The sequence below is a fragment of the Perna viridis genome, chromosome 15, assembly GCF_037379345.1.
Source record: "Perna viridis isolate PV_CMFRI_1.1 ecotype Kerala chromosome 15, ASM3737934v1, whole genome shotgun sequence".
In the NCBI taxonomy this organism is placed as follows: Eukaryota; Metazoa; Mollusca; class Bivalvia; order Mytilida; family Mytilidae; genus Perna; species Perna viridis.
The window spans coordinates 11,911,397-11,930,267 of record NC_142459.1 but is presented as its reverse complement, the minus strand read 5'-3'; the positions used below and the strand labels follow the sequence as shown (position 1 = coordinate 11,930,267).

Here is an 18,871-nt window from a genome sequence, read left to right as displayed (position 1 = left end):
ATACCAATCCTTTATTTTTACAACAAAAAATTTGTTTCTATCTTTTTCGTGTCCGCTTTTAATTATATGGTAAAAGTCCCACCTCCTAAATTGTTTGTTGTGGTTTAACGTCCGAGCAGCAATATTTCAGCTATATTCAGACAATGAACATGAAATTGATGATAAAATGGACATGAAATGAAAAAAAAAGGATGGGTCACAAGGACAATAGGGTCGGCAAATTTTGATTGCCACTGGAAAAAGGGGGGATGGGCAAGGTCGGGCAATTTAGCCTACTGTGGCGGAGCGCAAAGGTTCCAACTCCAATCGAATACCACAGCAGGGTTCTTTAACGTGCGAGGAACGTGGCATCTTCCCCAACACGATGCACCACTATGTTTTGAGGTCAGGTTTTCCGTATTATAGCCTGACAACCCCAGCATGTAACACGCCAAGGGTACCCCATTCCACCACCTGGAGCACACATCCCAGTTGCCCTGTGGGCAGAGCGCCTAGCCCCGGCTACGTTTCTGAGCACTATTTAGTCGCCTTTTACGACAAGCTTAGCGCTGCTGCAGGGCTATTCTTTTGACACCCGGACCTGCACGGGGCCCTACCTCCTAAATCAATCCATGTTTACTGTGTTGATTTTCCTTCTAATGATAACATTTCATAGAGATGCATATTATTATTATTATTATTATTATTATTATTCTTGAGTTATATAGTTGGATTTTATGATATGCTTATTTCTAGCCCCTTTTCGGTCCCTAATTTCAAAATGATAAGGGTAATAAACTTTAAATTCAGAACAAACCTTTTAGAAGTTTGGAACCTTGTAATAAAGTTTCATCAAAATCCATCGACTCATAGTCAAATGATCGAACGGAAGCAAAACCAAGTGTCCACAGACGGTGACATGATTATGATATTACCAAGTCAAGGAAAGTTTAGGCATTTTTTTTTTATTTACAAGGGCTGATCAGCAGTTTTATAAACATTTGAAAGCAATGCATCAGTTGTCGTCATGCGTCCTCCATTTAAATTGTGAAATAAATACAAATTTTCTGATTTATACAGTATCGCTGTTTTTTTAAACAGAAAATCTTCAATACAGGGACATAAAATGATCATGCAAATATTAGAAATTCTGTTTTTTGCATTGATTTGTTTTGATGTTAGTAAAGGTACGTATGATATTATATTACCAGTTTTGTTTTTTTTTCAATTTAATAATTTATTTTCAAGAGTGCAGTGTTGATTCAATAGATTCAATTATTGCAGATCTTTGTTTAAACTTTCCATCGATATTTTATCGTAAATGATTCATGTCACTGTTTTGCACTAATCCGATATATTGATAGGCCTGCAGCAGCGCTAAGCTTGTCGTAAAAGGCGACTAAATAGTGCTCAGAAACCTAGCGGGGGGCTAGGCGCTCTGCCCACAGAGCAACTGGGATGTGTGCCCCAGGTGGTGGAATGGGGTACCCCTGACGTATTACATGCTGGGGTTGTCAGGCTATAATACGGAAAACCTGACCGCAAACCATACTGGTGCACCGTGTTGGGAAAGATGCCACGTTCCTCGCAGGTTAAAGAACCCTGCTGTGGTATCGATAGGAGTAGGAACCTTTGCGCTCCGCCACAGGAGGCTAAATTGCCCGACTTTACCCATCCCCACTTTTTCCAGTGGCAATCAAAATTTGTCGACCCTATTATCCTTGTGACCCATCCTTTTTTTTTTCATTTCATGTTCATTTTATCATCCATTTCATGTTCATCGTCTGAATATAGCTCAAATATTGCTGCTCGGACGTTAAACCCCAACAAACAAACATAATTTTATCTTTTCTGCAGATGATTTAATTTTTTGAAAATCCGGTTTGTAGTTAGTTGAGGATGAATGTTGAGTGAAATTTTCGGGTAGCTTATTGGCGATATCTTTTTCGGTGGTTAGTTTGTTTGTTGAGGTTTAACGTCCGAGCAGCAATACTTCAGCTATATTAGCTCGAGCCATCTTGTTAGCACTTAAATTGATTACCCAATCTAATCTGTCACAGTTTATTATTTGTTCTGACTCTTTGAGCTGTCTTTTGGCAATTAAGAATCACAAACTGAAAAACACTCTTATCTTACAAATTTTATATTTTATTCATCGACTTCGGGAATTCGATATAGAGATTGTTTTTCTCTGGGTACCCAGTCATGTTGGTATTCAGGGGAATTCAGTTGTAGACAGGGTTGCCAAGAAGGCATTAAATGAAATAATAAAGGACGTTAGTTTGCTATACCCCGATTTTAAATCTTTAATAAGGATATATATTTTAAAGATGTGGCAGGACCGATGGGACGGTCTTGAACACAACAAACTCAATTCCATAAAACCCGATCTGGCGTTCATCAATCCGGGTCGGGCAATCGCAAAGAGCAAGTGGTCATGACTAGATGCCGCATTAGACATTTTAGATTTACACATGGCCATTTGCCTGTTGGTGATCCTCCAGCTGAGTGTATCCCATGTGATTGCCCTTTCTCTATCAAACATGTTCTTCTAGATTGTGTGGATTTTGCCAACATCAGGCAAAATTATTTTGACTGCGCCAATATGTTTGATTTGTTCAAGACCGTTTCATCTGAAAACATTATCGATTTCTTGCGGGACATTGGTTTATTTAATAAAATCTAAATTGGATACCTTCCTTGATTTTTTAATATTTTAAATGTTTTATCGAAGTTATGTTTCTATATGTATTTTATGCCTTAGGTTCACCTTTTATGTACCTTTTTATATGTAAATAGCTGTTTGTTTTAATTTCATTATTTTATGAAGAGACTTTCATCTTGCTTTTAATATTTTCCTTACATTAAATGTTCTTGCCGTGATATGGCCCTGGTCGCCGAAACAGCAATAAACAACAACAATCAATCAATCAATCAATCACTTGCTCTGTGGGCAGAGCGCCTAGCCCCCCGGCTAGGTTTCTGAGCACTATTTAGTCGCCTTACACGACAAGCTTAGCGCTGCTACAGGCCTATTCTTTTAACACCCGGACCTGCACGGGGCCACGATGAACATGAAAGTGGTATTACCAACTTTAAGGTTTTTCACTGAAGAATTCGAAATTTTTCCTTTTACTTTTTTCTAATAAAATTCCATACTTTATTGAGGGGAGTGTGAGATTTAATACTAGAAACAAAATTTTTCCAAGAGGTTCGTCTGCCTTGTTTACATGTACGTCGAGCTTTTGCTCGAAATATTCGGAAGTTTGACAGATTTGCTGGTGTAGGATTTTTGTCAAACCGGCGATGGGCCTTGTTGCGTTCTTCGATCGCTTTGTCGCATTCATCAGTAAACCATGGTTTACTAGGTCTTTTTGGATTTGTCGATGTTTTAGGTATTGTTTTATTAGCAATTGATGTCAGTCTTTCATTAAATAATAAAATGGGATCTTCAACATCCTTCATCGTTTCTAATCGTAATTCTTCAAGACAGTGGGCTTCAAATGAAGCCCAATCTGCTTTCTCAAGTTTAAAACGAGGTTGACGTTCCTCCGTTTTTGAGGATAAATGCTCCAAAATAATTGGAAAATGATCACTCCCGCACAAGTCATCATGAACTCGCCATGTAAACTCTGAAAGTACGAGAGGATCACACATGCTTAAATCAATAGGAGAATACGATCCATTGCCTGAATGAAGGAACGTTGAAGATCCGTCATTAAATATGCACAAATCTTCTTGTTGAAGGAGCTCCTCAACTTTTTTACCTTGATCATTCGTATGATTACTTCCCCATAAAGGATTATGAGCATTAAAGTCACCCAAAATAATAAATGGTTTGGGCAACTGTTTAACCAAATCAACTAATTTATTTCGGCACAAAATTGAATTTGGGGGAATGTAAATGGAACAAACGGTTATGGTTTTATCAAGGGATACCCGAACGGCCACTGCTTGTAGATCGGTAGTTTAAGGAACTGAACTATAAAAAAAATAAAATAAATAAAGATCTAAAACAAAAAAGTTTAAAATTGAATGCGAAACCATTGTTTTTATGTACATACATAAAAAATGATAATCATTTAACTTGATATAACAAAATGTTTGTCGACAACTTTCTTGATAGATAGTATTGTAGACAATTCTTTACTAATTTGGTTGTTTGACAAATGTATTATTGTACTTTTAACATTTTTAATCATTTTAGGATGTAAGTGTTATAATTGGGGGTCTTGTTATACACCACCAAATGGCGAACCGTACTGCCAGTGTTTTTACCCTTACGGCGGTACAAGATGCCGTAAGTATCACTTAAGTTACCTTTAGTTTATTCGAAGGCATTTTATATATTTTCGTTTCATTTTAATATAATCATTGAAACGGTTACGAATATCACGAGCATGGTAGAATTTGGCGTTTAGCAAAGTTAGCAAATAAGAGTATTTTGTTCTTTATTGGGGTTTAACGTCCGAGCAGTAATATTTCAGCTATATTCAGACGATGAACATGAAATTAATGATAAAATGAACATGAAATGATGATGAAATGAAAAAGGGATGGGACAAAAGGACAATGGGGTCGACAAATTTTGATTGCCACTAGAAATAGGGAGAGGTGGGTATGGTCGGGCAATTTAGCCTCCTGTGTGGCGGAGCCCTATGGTTCCTACTCCGGGAGAATACCACAGTAGGGTTCTTTAACGTGCAAGGAACGTGGCATCTTTCCCAACACGGTGCACCATTATGGTTTGCGGTCAGGTTTTCCGTATTATAGTCTGACAACCCCAGCATGTAACACGCCAGGGGTACCCCATTCCACCACTTGGGGCACACAACCCAGTAGCTCTGTGGGCAGAGCGCCTAGCCCCCGGCTAGGGTTCTGAGCACTATTTAGTCGCCTTTTACGACAAGCTTAGCGCTGCTGCAGGCCTTTTCTTTTGACACCCGGACCTGCACGATTCAAGAGTATTTTGAGAATATACTTCTATTCTGTACGTTACGATATACATGTACATGTAGCACTTAATTTTCTTCATAAGGGTGTTTTTCTCAGTACCTGTGGCTCTTAAATTGTTATCTTATGTTATGTTATGTTATGCTATCCATGGCGACAGAACTGTTACTGAACGGTTGCCATCGAGCGCTTCCATATTCACAGCTGAAGCTCGAGCCATATTGTTAGCACTTAAATTGATTACTCAATCTAATCTGTCACAGTTTATTATTTGTTCTGACTCTTTGAGCTGTCTTTTGGCAATTAAGAATCACAAACTGAAAAACACTCTTATTTTACAAATTTTGTATTTTATTCATCGACTTCGGGAATTTGATAAAGAGATTGTTTTTCTCTGGGTACCCAGTCATGTTGGTATTCAGGGGAATTCAGTTGTAGACAGGGTTGCCAAAAAGGCATTAAATGAAATAATAAAGGACGTTAGTTTGCCATACACCGATTTTAAACCTTTAATAAGGAAATATATTTTAAAGATGTGGCAGGACCGTTGGGACGGTCTTGAACACAACAAACTCAATTCCATAAAACCCGATCTAGGCGTTCATCAATCCGGGTCGGGCAATCGCAAAGAGCAAGTGGTCATGACTAGATGCCGCATTGGACATTCTAGATTTACACATGGCCATTTGCTTGTTGGTGATCCTCCAGCTGAGTGTATCCCATGTGATTGCCCTTTTTCTATCAAACATGTTCTTCTAGATTGTGTGGATGTTGCCAACACCAGGCAAAATTATTTTGACTGCGCCAATATGTTTGATTTGTTCAAGACCGTTTCATCTGAAAACATCATCGATTTCTTGCGGGACATCAGTTTATTTAATAAAATCTAAATTGGATACCTTCCTTAATTTTTCAATATTTTAAATGTTTTATCGAATATATGTTTCTATATGTATTTTATGTCTTAGGTTCACCTTTTATGTACCTTTTTATATGTAAATAGCAGCTTCTTTTTAATTTCATTATTTTATGAAGAGACTTTGATCTTAATTTTAATATTTTCCTTGCATTAAATGTTCTTGCCGTGATATGGCCCTGGTCGCCGAAACGGCAATAAACAGCAATAATCAATCAATCTTAAATTGTTATATTCTCCGTTTTTTTTAAAACATTTCGTATAAGGTCACTTTTTTTTAACATTTTATGTTCATTTTATCATCCGTTTCATGTTCATCGTCTGAATATAGCTGTAATATTGCTGCTCGGACGTTAAACCCCAACAATCAATCAATCACTTTTTAAATTAGTATTTGTTTTCATTTAAAAAAAGGAAATAGAAACGCAATAAAAACACCATTAGATAACCCAAATAAAAATTGTAAATGCTTAAATAGCTGACCAAAAAGTGTTCATTAAGTGCATAACTCTACAAGGATCAGACAACAACAGTAAAATAAAATCCACGGTAACAGAATATCGATATTCCTAAAAAAAATACTAAAAGGTAAACACAACTTGAAAAAAAAAGTTTGTTTGTTTAACGTCCGAACAGCAATATTTCAGCTATATTCAGACGATGAACATGAAACGGATGATAAAATGATAATGAAATAATGATGAAATGAAAAAAAGGATGGGACACACGGATAATATGGTCGACAAATTTTGATTGTCACTAGAAAAAGGGGGGATGGGCAAGGTCGGGTAATTCAGCCTCCTGTGGCGGAGCGCAAAGGTTCCTACTCCTATCGAATACCACAGCAGGGTTCTTTAACGTGCGTAGAACGTAACATCTTTCCCAACACGGTGCACCACTATGGTTTGCGGTCAGGTTTTCCGTATTATAGCCTGACAACCCCAGCATGTAACACGCCAGGGGTACCCCATTTCACCACCTGGGGCACACATCCCAGTTGCTGTATGGGCAGAGCGCCTAGCCCCCGGCTGGGTTTCTGAGCACTATTGAGCCGCCTTTTACGACAAGGGGTTGTCAGGCTATAATACGGAAAACCTAACCGCAAACCAAAGTGGTGCACCGTGTTGGGAAAAATGTCACGTTCCTCGCACGGTAAAGAACCCTACTATGGTATTTTCCCGGAGTAGGAACCATAGGGCTCCGCCACAGGAGGCTAAATTGCCCGACCCTACCCACCTCTCCCTGTTTCCAATGGCAATCCAAGTTTGTCGACGCCGTTGTCCTTGTGTCCCATGCCTTTTTCATTTCATCATCATTTCATGTTCATCGTCTGAATATAGTGAAATATTGCTGCTCGGACGTTAAACCCCAACAAACAAACTTTAATGTAATTAGTAGTCAAGTATCCGTATTTGTAAGAATCATGCAAACTATGAAATATGAGACACACACCAAACAGGCTACACATTTTTATTTTTGTATTCAGTTACGTTTTAAGTTAATATGATTTTGCTGTCATTTACAGAGTTATCTCCCTTAATTTTATAAAGCGTGTTACGTTTAACTTTCAGATATGAAAAAAATGTGTCCTCTTATCTAACCAATATATTTCAGTCTGTCGTATTGATACACGTCCCTGTAAAAATAATGGAACCTGTGATGACACCTCTCATCAAGCTATATGTAAATGTATGCCTGGATGTACAGGTGATAAATGTGGTAAGTACATCATCAATATAGAATTACTATAGTTTTAAGGGGCTCTCTGTATAAAATCAGTCAAACCCACAACATAACTTTCCTCACTGCTTTTATTTGTTTCAACGTAATGTTTATATCGTATGCATGTCAAATAGTATGAAGATTTATTTAAATCAAAAATTGCTCATAAAATAATTTTTGTTTTGTTTTGTTTGTTTGTTTGTTTGTTGGGGTTTAACGCCCGGGCAGCAATATTTCAGCTATATTCAGGCGATGAACATTTAGTGGATGTTTAAGTGATGATGGGAAGGGATACTAGGATAATGGGGTCGACAAATTTTGATTGTCTCTGGAAATAGGGAGAGGTTGGTAGGGTCGGGCAATTTAGCCTTCTGCAGCGGAACCCTATGGTTCCTACTCCGGGAGAATACCACATATGGTTTGTTTAACGTACGAGGAACGTGGCATCTTTCCCAACACGGTGCACCACTATGGTTTGCGGTCAGGTTTTCCGTATTATAACCTGACAGCCCAAGCATGTAACACGCCAGGGGTACCCCATTCCACCACCTGGGGCACACATCCAAGTTGCTTTGTGGGCAGATCGCCCTAGCCCCCGGCTAGGATTCTGAGCACTATTTAGTCGCCTTTTACGATAAGCTTAGCGCTGCTGCAGGCCTATTATTTTTAACACCTGCACGGGGCGGCGTGTTACATGCTGAGGTTGTCAGAATATAATACGGAAAACATGACCGCAAACCATAGTGGTGCACCGTGTTGGGAAAGATGTCACGTTCCTCGCACGTTGAAGAACCCTGCTGTGATATTCGATAGGAGTAGGCACCTTTAAGCTCCGCCACAGGTTTAATTGCCCGACCCTACCCATCCCTCCTTTTTTCTAGTAGCAATCGAAATGTGTCGACCCTGTTGTCCGTGTACCCCATCCTTCTTCATTTCATCATTATCATCATTTCATATTCATTTTATTGTCCATTTCATGCTCGTCGCCAGAGAATAGCAGAAATATTGCTGCTCGGGCGTTAAATTCCAACAATCAATCAATCTCAAATATAAAAATGGATTCGGTTGAGTCACCTTGAAATAATATTTTACCTGTGAGTTCATATCACCCCGATGAGCCTGACACCAACTGAATGTAACCTATGTCATTATCATTCCTGGATAACTCAGATTTGTTACAAAAACAAAATATTAAATATATTTTATGTAACACCAACTGCCTAGTGCCCCATGCAGGTGTGGGTGTCAAAAAATATGTCCGCTAAGCTTGTCGTTTCTTTGTTTGTTGGGGTTTAACGTCCGAGCAGCTATAATTCAGCTATACTCAGACGATGAATTTGTTTCTTTGTTTGGGGTTTAACGTCCGAGCAGCAATATTTCAGCTATATTCAGACGATGAACATGAAATGGATGATAAAATGAACATGAAATGAAAACAAAAAAGGATGGGTCACAAGGATAATAGGGTCGACATAATTTGATTGCCACTGGAAAAAGGGGGGATGGGTAAGGTCGGGCAATTTAGCCTCCTGTGGCGGAGCGCAAAGGTTCCTACTCCTATCGAATACCACAGTAGGGTTCTTTGACGTGCGAGGAAAATGGCATCTGTCCCAACACGGTGCACCACTATGGTTTGCGGTCAAGTTTTCAGTATTATAGCCTGACAACCCCAGCATGTAACACGCCAGGGGTACCCCATTCCACCATCTGGGGCACACATCCAATTTGCTCTGTTGCAGAGCGCCTAGCCCCCGGCTAGGTTTCTGAGCACTATTTAGTCGCCTTATACGACAAGCTTAGCGCTGCTGCAGGCCTATTCTTTTAACACCCGGACCTGCACGGGGCCAGAGACGATGAACATGATAAGGATGATAAAATTGTTTGTTGGGGTTTAACGTCCGAGCAGCAATAATTCAGCGATATTCAGACGATGAACATGATAAAATGAATATGAAATTATGATGAAATGAAAAAAAGAATGGGACACAAGGATAATAGGGTCGACAAATTTTGATTGCCACTAGAAAAAGGGAGGGATGGGCAGGGTCGGGCAATTTAGCCTCCTGTGGCGGAGCACAAAGTTTCCTACTCCTATCGAATACCACAGCAGTGTTCTTTAACGTGCGAGGAACGTGACATATTTCCCAACACGGTGCACCACTATGGTTTGCGGTAAGGTTTTCCGTATTATAGCCTGACAACCCCAGCATGTAACGCACCAGGGGTACCCCATTCCACCACCTGGTGGACACATCCCAGTTGCTGTATGGGTAGAGCGCCTAGCCTCCGGCTACGTTTCTGAGCACTATTTAGTCGCCTTTTACGACAAGCTTAGCGCTGCTGCAGACCTATGTTTTAACACCCGGACCTGCACGGGGTGTAAGTTTGTCGTAAAAGGCGAATAAATAGTGCTCACGCACCTAGCCGGGGGCTAGGCCCTCTGCCCAAAGAGCAACTGGGATGTGTGTCCCAGGTGGTGGAATGGGGTACCCCCGGCGTGTTACATGCTGGGATTGTCAGGCTATAATACGGAAAACTTGACCGCAAACCATAGTGGTGCACCGTGTTGGGAAAGATGTTACGTTCCTCGCACGTTAAAGAGCCCTGCTGTGGTATTCGATTGATTGATTGTTGTTGTTTATTGCCGTTTCGGCGACCAGGGCCATATCACGGCATGAACATTTAATGCAAGGAAAATATTAAAATTAAGATCAAAGTCTCTTCATAAAATAATGAAATTAAAACAAGCAGCTATTTACATATAAAAATGTACATAAAAGGTGAACCTAAGACATAAAATACATATAGAAACATAAATTCGACAAAACATTTAAAATATTGAAAAACTAAGGAAGGTATCCAATTTAGATTTTATTAAATAAAATTCGATGGGAGTTAGATTGTTTGTTGGGGCTTAACGTCCGAGCAGCAATATTTCAGCTATATTCAGACGATGAAAATGAAATTGATGGTAAAATGAACGTGAAATGATGATAAAATGAAAAAGGGAAGGGACACAAAGATAATGGGGTCGACAAATTTTGACTGCTACTGGAAATGGGGAGAGGTGTATAGGGTCGGGCAATTTAGCCTCCTGTGACGGAGCCCTATGGTTCCTACTCCGGTAGAATACCACAGTAGGGTTCTTCAACGTGCGAGGAACGTGGCATCCTTTGATGGGAGTTGGAACCTTTTCACTCCGCCACAGCTCGACTTTACCCTTTTCCCCGTTTTCCAATGGCAATCGAGATTTGTCGACCCTTTTATCATTGTGTCCCATCCCTTGTTTTATTTTATCATCATTCATGTTCATCGCCTGAATATAGGTGAAATATTGATGCTCAGACGTTAAACCCCAACAATCAATGTCTGTTTGTACTTTGTGTTAGCGCCCCGTGCAGGTCCGGGTGTTAAAAGAATAGGCCTGCAGCAGCGCTAAGCTTGTTGTAAAAGGCGACTAAATAGTGCTCAGAACTCTAGCCGGGGGCTAGCGCGCTCTCCCCCCAGAGCAACTGGGATGGGTACCCCTGGCGTGTTACATGCTGGGGATGTCAGGCTATAATACGGAAAACCTGACCGCAAACCATAGTGGTGCATGGTGTTGGGAAAGTTGCCACGTTCCTCGCACGGTAAAGAACCCTACTGTGGTATTCTCCCAGAGTGGGAACCATAGGGCTCCGCCACAGGAGGCTAAATTGCCGGACCCTACCCACCTCTCCCTATTCCCAGTGGCAATCTAAATTTGTCGACCCCATTGTCCTTGTGTCCCATCCCTTTTTCATTTCATCACCATTTCATCTTCATTTTATCATCAATTTCATGTTCATCGTCTGAATATAGCTGAAATATTGCTGCTCGGACGTTAAACCCCAACAAACAAACAAACAAAATACTTTGTGTTCGCTACCAGACCTATGCGCTCCATCGGCCCAATTTTTTTCAAGGCCCATTCCATGAAGTAATTGTTTGTTTGTTTGTTTGTTAGGGTTTAACGTTCGAGCAGCAATATTTCAGCTATATTCAGACAATGAACATGAAATGGATGATAAAATGAACATGAAATGAAAAGAAAAGGATGGGTCACAAGAATAAAAGGGTCGACAAATTTTGATTGCCACTGGAATAAGGGGGATGGGTAACGTCGGGCAATTTAGTCTCCTGTGGCGGAGTCCTATGGTTCCTACTCCTATCGAATACCACAGCAGGGTTCTTTAACGTGCGAGGAACGTGGCATCTTTCCCAACACGGTGCACCACTATGGTTTGCGGTCAGGTTTTCCGTATTATAGCCTGACAACCCCAGCATGTAACACGCCAGGGGTACCCCATTCCACCACCTGGGGCCCACATCCCAGTTGCTCTGTGGGCAGAGCGCCTAGCCTTATACGACAAGCTTAGCGCTGTTGCAGGCCTATTCTTTTAACACCCGGACCTGCACGGGGTTGAAGTAATTGTAGTTTCAGTGGTAATATGTTAGGGTTGGTAGATAGTGAAAATGGGAAGGCGAATAAACATTCATGATTCCAATTCATTTTAATGAAAATACTGAAATCATGTGCATTAATTTAAGGTACAACAAATAAATAAATACAACACCATTAAGAGTAATCAAGGGAACCAAGGTCATAGCGGTAATCAAAAGAATTAATCCAGGGACAAAGACCAGGCATGGAAAACAGACATACACAACAAAGAACATAAAGTAACTAAAATCATACATACAAAGTAACAAAAGTAAATCAGCTATCCGGACTCCACTAGAATCTTGCTTCCAATTTATAATAAACAAAATACTAATTATTATCTCATTTAACACAGAATGGAAACATAAAATATACAAAAGGATGTCTTCAATTTCTAATTGTTAAAACAAATATTTGGTTTATTTGATTTCCTTAATCATATCAAATTACATGTACTTCTTATTACAAAATTTGTTTAAATAAATCATTTATAAGGTTACTTTTTTATGTTTTACTTCGTAGAAATATGCAAACAAGAAGACGACAGGTTAACGGAAGAATCTCTAACTTTAACAGAAGGGTTTGTTTATCATACTTTTTAACTGAATTAACATTACTTGATTTCAAGTAACAAAACTGACATACTTTGTTCGCTTGAAATTGGTTGATTGATTATTGGAGTTGAAAGCCCGAGCAGCAATATTTCAGCTATATTCAGGCGGTGAACATAAAGTGGGATAATAAAATGAACATAATATCGATCATGATGAAATGTAAAAAAGGATGGGACACCAGGAAAAAAGGGTCGACAAATTTTGATTGCCACAAGACAAAGGAAGGGATGAGTAGGTTCGGGCAATTTAGCCTCCTGTGGCGGAGCGGAAAGGTTCCTACTCCTATCGAAAACCACAGCAGGGTTCTTTAACGTGCGCGGAACGTTGCATTTTTCCCAATACGGTGCACCACTATGGTTTACGGTCAGGTTTTCCGCATTAAAGCCTGACAACCCCAGAATGTTACACGCCAGGGGTAGCCCCATTCTACCACCCGGGGCACACAAATCGGTTGCTCTACGGGCAGAGTGCCTAGCCCCCCCCCCCCCCGGCTAAGTTTCTGAGCACTATTTAATCGCCTTTTCCTACACGCCTAGTCCTGTTGTAGGCCTATTCTTTTGACACCCGGACCTGCACGGGCTGTTTGAAATGGGATGTTAGTCTGTTCCTTGAAAAAGTGAGCAGTTGCTTAGCATGCTAAAGAACAGCTTTTTAGTGTATTTTATAAAAGGTAAAATTATTTTTTTTTTGTGTGTTTGTTTCTGAACAATTATTTTCGATGATTAATAAAAAAAAATATGATGTAAAACTGTTGTCTATTGTACATTTTTACACTATATTTTACACTTTACATTTTAAAATCTTATTTTACTGAGTAGATCATTATGTAAAACAAATTACTTACATTGCTGCGTTAGCCAACTATGCACATGCATGATTTACAATTACCTTAATATACTTTCATTCTTTTAAAGCAAGTTTTACAACAAGGAAATATTTTTGTAATTTATTTTAAAAATATTTTATTTAATTTGATAGTAGCTTTTATAACAAGGTTCCAGGTTGGTGGGTTCTCTTAGGAAACCATGTTATTTTGTATAACCTGGTAATGTTCTGTGACGTCTTTAATGTAGATCGGTCTACACTGCACAATTCAAATAATTCAAAAGAAAATAAATTCTAGATAACGAATCAATTATTGATGTTTTGACTGGAATCCTTGACAATTTTAATTAATGTATCTTTTTTAAATTGCGTAATGTAATATCAGATTTCGTGAGTGGTCGCAAATGAGGTTACTTTGTATAACTTACTACAATCAGAACCTTTCATTGATTATCTTGCTTTTGTGTTTGACAAAATCATTTTTATTTATCATATTTATCACTTTGTAGAGAGATTGCAGGCATAGCTGCAGGATCAATCGCCTTTTTGTTGCTTGTCGGTATAGTGATAATGCTAAGCATTACCTTCTGTTGCAAGCAAGGAAATAAAGGTAGAAATTAGTAATACAAAATACAGCATTATAGAATGATAATGTTGTAGATTGCCTTGGTTTTCGTCAAAAATAAACAACTCAAAAGCAATAATTATTTTCAAGTAACATACATGGAGAATCAAGTGAACAACGACTAGAATATAAATGAAAAAAAAAAAAAAACATAACCAAGGGACAACGAACAGACAAGGAAAATAGACATACACCACAAAGAACATAAAATAATTGCTGTAGTGGTCATATTTTCTTTTTTCTCTGAACCTAATTTCAGTAATTGTTTACAGCTTCTATTTGGCTTCGTTTTTTAAATATAATATACATATTTTCCTCACTTAAAGTAAAAGTCATTGTAATAATCATGCACATTTTGTGATAAGTGATACACCCAAAAAGGGATATACATTTTAATTTTTATGAAGTTGCTTTATAGGTCTATATTGTGAAATGCATTCCAATCTGTCTGCTCTGAGGAGATTAACATTGATAATCCAATGGTTTCTACTGTATTTTAATATCATTTACAGAGTTATATCCCTTAATTTTGAATTCTACAGAATATTGAATACAAATTATATATCTTATCAAAAAAGGTTCTATGAGAATCCACATGTTATTTTGTGTTTACTCTATCATTTTAAATTAATTATCAAACATAAAAAAATGTGTACATTTTCCAACCACGTTGAACATTTTGCACGATTCTTAGCTGAATGTCACTTAATAACAAATATTTTTTTTTACTTAGTTGACGCCTTGTTTGATTCATCCAAGTAACGTAGTTTTCTCCACATCAAAGACAGATTAACATGAATGTATGACTGACATCGGAGAGTAATTTCATATTATAATTTCATTTGACATTTATTAATCCAATCCTGACAAAATTGGGTGTTGTTTAAAAGCACTCGTTGCAGAAGCAAATAAGGCAGAAGCTAATGGTTGATGTAAAATAAACTTTGTCGTGTAATTGTCACTTATTTGTATTTTTAACAACCCATTTTTGAAGGGAAAAATATGTTGCTTTATCAATGTCCATTAAAAAAATGTATTCCCATAATACGAAATGTGTATTGTATAGATCACCTTTTTCAACAGCCCCGTGCAGATTCGGGTGTTAAAAGAATAGGCCTGCAGCAGCGCTAAGCTTGTCGTAAAAGGCGACTAATTAGTGCTCAGAACCCTAGCCGGGGGCTAGGGCGCTCAGCCCACAGAGCTTTTGTTTGTTGGGGTTTAACGTCCGAGCAGCAATATTTCAGCTATATACAGACGATGAACATGATATTGATGATAAAATGAACATGAAATGATGAAATGAAAAAGGGATGGGACACGAGGACAATGGGGGTGGGGGTGACAAATTTTAATTGCCACTTGAAATAGGGAGAGGTAGGTACGGTCGGACAATTTAGCCTCCTGTGGCGGAGTCCTATGGTTCCTACCCCGGGAGAATACCACAGTAGAGTTCTTTTACGTGCGAGGAACGTGGCATCTTTCCCAACACGGTGCACCACTATGGTTTGCGGTCAGGTTTTCCGTATTATAGCCTGACGACACCAGCATGTAACACGCCAGGGGTACCCCATTCCACCACCTGGGGCACACATCGCAGTTGCTCTTTGGGCAGAGCGCCCTAGCCCCCGGCTAGGGTTCTGAGCACTATTTAGTCGCCTTTTACGACAACCTTATCGCTGCCGCAGGCCTATTGTTTTAACATTCGGACCTGCACGGGGGGCCCACAGAGTAACAGGGATGTGTGCTTCAGGTGTTTCAATGGGGTACCCCTGGTATGTTACATACTGGGGTTGTCAGGCTATAATACGGAAAACCTGATCGCTAACCATAGTGGTGCACCGTGTTGGGAAAGATGCCACGTTCCTCGCACGTTATAAAAGCTTTCTGTGGTATTCTCCCGGAGTAGGGACCATAGAGCTCCGCCACAGGAGGCTAAATTGCCCGGCCCTACCCAACTTTTTCTAGTGGCAACCAAAATTTGTCGACCCTATTGTCTTTGTGTCCCATCCTTTGTTTCATTTCATCATCATTCATGTTAATTTGATCATCGATTTCATGGAAATACTGCTGCTCGGGCGTTAAACCCCAACAATCAATCGCACGTTATAAACAACCATACTGTGACATTCTCCCGGAGAAGGTACCATGGGGGTCTCCGCCACAGGAGGCTAAATTCCCCGACCTTACCCACCTCTCCTTATTTTCAGTGGCAATCAAAATTTGTCGACCCCATTGTCCTTGTGTTCCATCCCATTTTTCATTTCATCATCATTTCATGTTCGTTGCCTGATTATAGCTGAAATATTGCTGCTCGGGCGTTAAACCCCAGCAATCAATGAATCAATCTCTGTTTGTACTTTGTGTTATCTACTAGACCTATGCGCTCCATCGGCCCAATTTTTTTCAAGACCCGCCTGTTTCCTGCATGACTCACCATTCTTTCAGGCCTATGTTGTTTGGTATATTTAATGATATTACAGACTTATCCGAATATAAAAGCATGAATAACTCGAATAAATATATTATGTAAGATAGACTTTAGACTACTTCGAAAAGTACTACGTGTGTACTAAATTGATAAAAGAATGTTGACGTTGTGGTGTTATTTAATTTTAATGTGAAGTTATAAATTTGTTGATTTGTCAATCTGTTTTTTTTTTAGATTATCATCACGTTTACAACCAATTAATCACGTAATTTTGTTAATTGGTTTTTAATGTTAATTTCAGAAACTTTCGTTTTTACCTTTAATTATTTTACATATTTTGTCATTGAATATCGTGTGTTTATATGTCAATCTTCAGACGCAAAAAGCAAAATCTTGACTCGTACAAGTACCACCTAAGTTGCCGAATCAAGTTTCATCTTTATTTAAGTACCATATAACATGGTGTATAAAAACTATGTTTTTTCAGTCTATATGTGACATTTTTATTGTTTGTTTGTTTGTTTGTTGGGGTTTAACGTTCGAGCAGCAATATTTCAGCTATATTCAGACGATGAACATGAAATTGAGGATAAAATGAACATGAAATGATGATGAAATGAAAAAGGGATGGGACACAAGGACAGTGGGGTCGACAAATTTTGATTGCCACTGGAAATAGGGAGAGGTGGGTAGGGTCGGGCAATTTAGCCTCCTGTGGCGGAGCCCTATGGTTCCTACTCCGGGAGAATACCACAGTAGGGTTCTTTAACGTGCGAGAAACGTTGCATCTTTTCCAACACGGTGCACCACTATGGTTTTCGGTCAGGTTTTCCGTATTATAGCCTGACAACCACAGCATGTAACACGCCAGGGGTACCCCATCCCACCACCTGGGGCAAACAACCCAGTTGCTCTATGGGCAGAGTGCCCTAGCCCCTGTGTAAGTTGCTGAGCACTATTTAGTCGCCTTTTACGACAAGCTTAGCGCTGCTGCAGGCCTATTCTTTTGACACCCGGACCTGCACGGGACGCAACAACCAAATGACAAACTAAGACTGATTATATGTTTTTGTTCTCTCTTCTATTTCTGTTTACATTTGATTTATCGACCTAAAAGGTCGGTTGTTTGTTTGTTTGTTTTTTTGGGTTTAACATTAATAAATTAATAAATTCACGATGAATTGTAATAATTGGAACAGTGTTGAATGCACACATTTAGCTTGAATACTACTTTTCATGATAATATGTTTTAGAATCAGATATTATAGATACAATACCTTATGTTAATTTGAAGAGCGCCACTTATCAACCCAGATATGTTCTGGTGGGTGAGTTTTACACTCTGTCCTGCAGTTGATGCTCTACTTTTTAATGTTGGCCCTGAAAACATCACATCCGCTTCCGCTAACCACTTGTACGTAGAACAATTTGCTGTATTTAACGACTCAACATTACAAACACCAATAATTGAAAGTAATGTGCAATCTGGCTTTTGTTTTTTTTTTTTGTTTTTTGTTTTTGTTTTTTCTGAAATATATATTGTTAATGCACGACTGGCCAAACATAAAAGACTTTAAAAGATGAACAGACACGTCATAACACATTTCAGATAGAGTGACCAAAATCTGTACAACGTTTACAACATTCCAATGCAATCTGATGTAAAAATATGTTAGCACAATGACAGTGTTGTAAACATTTTAGTAAGAATCAGGGTTGCGACTTGTAGCCGCCAGAACGGAATATTCGTCCAAAGGAACAATAAAAAATATAAAAAAAAACTATACGCCTCCGTACATTATATTTTTTGGGGAGACCAATCGGTCCATGTATTACAATTTGACCCAAAGTATCATGCATTATTTGTTATGTTGTACCTTTCCAATGTAGATTTGTTTAAAAAAAAAAGACTGCTTTTAAAATTAGGACTTCACATTCTAAGTTTGAAAGCAATGCAGTCAATATAATTTACTTCTGGTCCATATAACACTATATGGACTCGCAGATATATCTAAGAAAGGAAACAAATAAAAATGAAAATCGTAGAAGTATAATATTACCAAATGAATTGCATCAAATTATTAAAATCTATATTTTCCTTCTTCCAAAATGATCATAAAAATTTTTAAAAAAGAAAAGTATATTCAATGCGTAGCATGACCTTTCAAATGACATACAATTGAAGTTCTGTTGTGATATTCGTGTAGTGTAATTGTTGTTCATGAGGTCTTGGACAAGACCCGTGCAGGTCCGGGTGTCAAAAGAATAGGCCTGCAGCAGCGCTAAGCTTGTCGTAAAAAAACGACAATATCAATGTCTCATCATTCAATACGTTATACCATACAAA

The 18,871-nt window shown here is 38.8% G+C and overlaps 1 protein-coding gene across 2 annotated transcripts; it reads left to right on the top strand.

The window, feature by feature from the left end:
* Nucleotides 1-931: 931 nt before the first annotated feature.
* On the top strand, nucleotides 932-17,701 carry LOC148596940 (uncharacterized). 2 transcript variants are annotated; one of them, XM_088564372.1, is made up of 6 exons: nucleotides 938-1,166; nucleotides 4,187-4,279; nucleotides 7,463-7,567; nucleotides 12,555-12,612; nucleotides 13,981-14,081; nucleotides 14,830-17,701. In XM_088564372.1, exons 1-6 carry the CDS (start codon nucleotides 1,106-1,108, stop codon nucleotides 14,856-14,858), a joined length of 447 nt encoding a protein of 148 aa, XP_088420498.1. In that variant the 5' UTR covers nucleotides 938-1,105; the 3' UTR covers nucleotides 14,859-17,701. The 2 variants fall into 2 exon arrangements, with proteins under 2 accessions (XP_088420499.1, XP_088420498.1); XM_088564373.1 differs by lacking the exon at nucleotides 4,187-4,279 and having other exon boundaries at nucleotides 932-1,166.
* The last annotated feature ends 1,170 nt before the right edge of the window (nucleotides 17,702-18,871 follow it).

Coding starts and splice junctions, on each gene's coding strand:
- LOC148596940 (XM_088564372.1), top strand. CDS start 1,106: ATGATCATGCAAATATTAGAAATTCTGTTTTTTGCATTGATTTGTTTT. Junction 4,280..7,462: donor TTACGGCGGTACAAGATGCC/GTAAGTATCACT, acceptor AATATATTTCAG/TCTGTCGTATTGATACACGT. Junction 14,082..14,829: donor TTGCAAGCAAGGAAATAAAG/GTAGAAATTAGT, acceptor TTTTTTACTTAG/TTGACGCCTTGTTTGATTCA.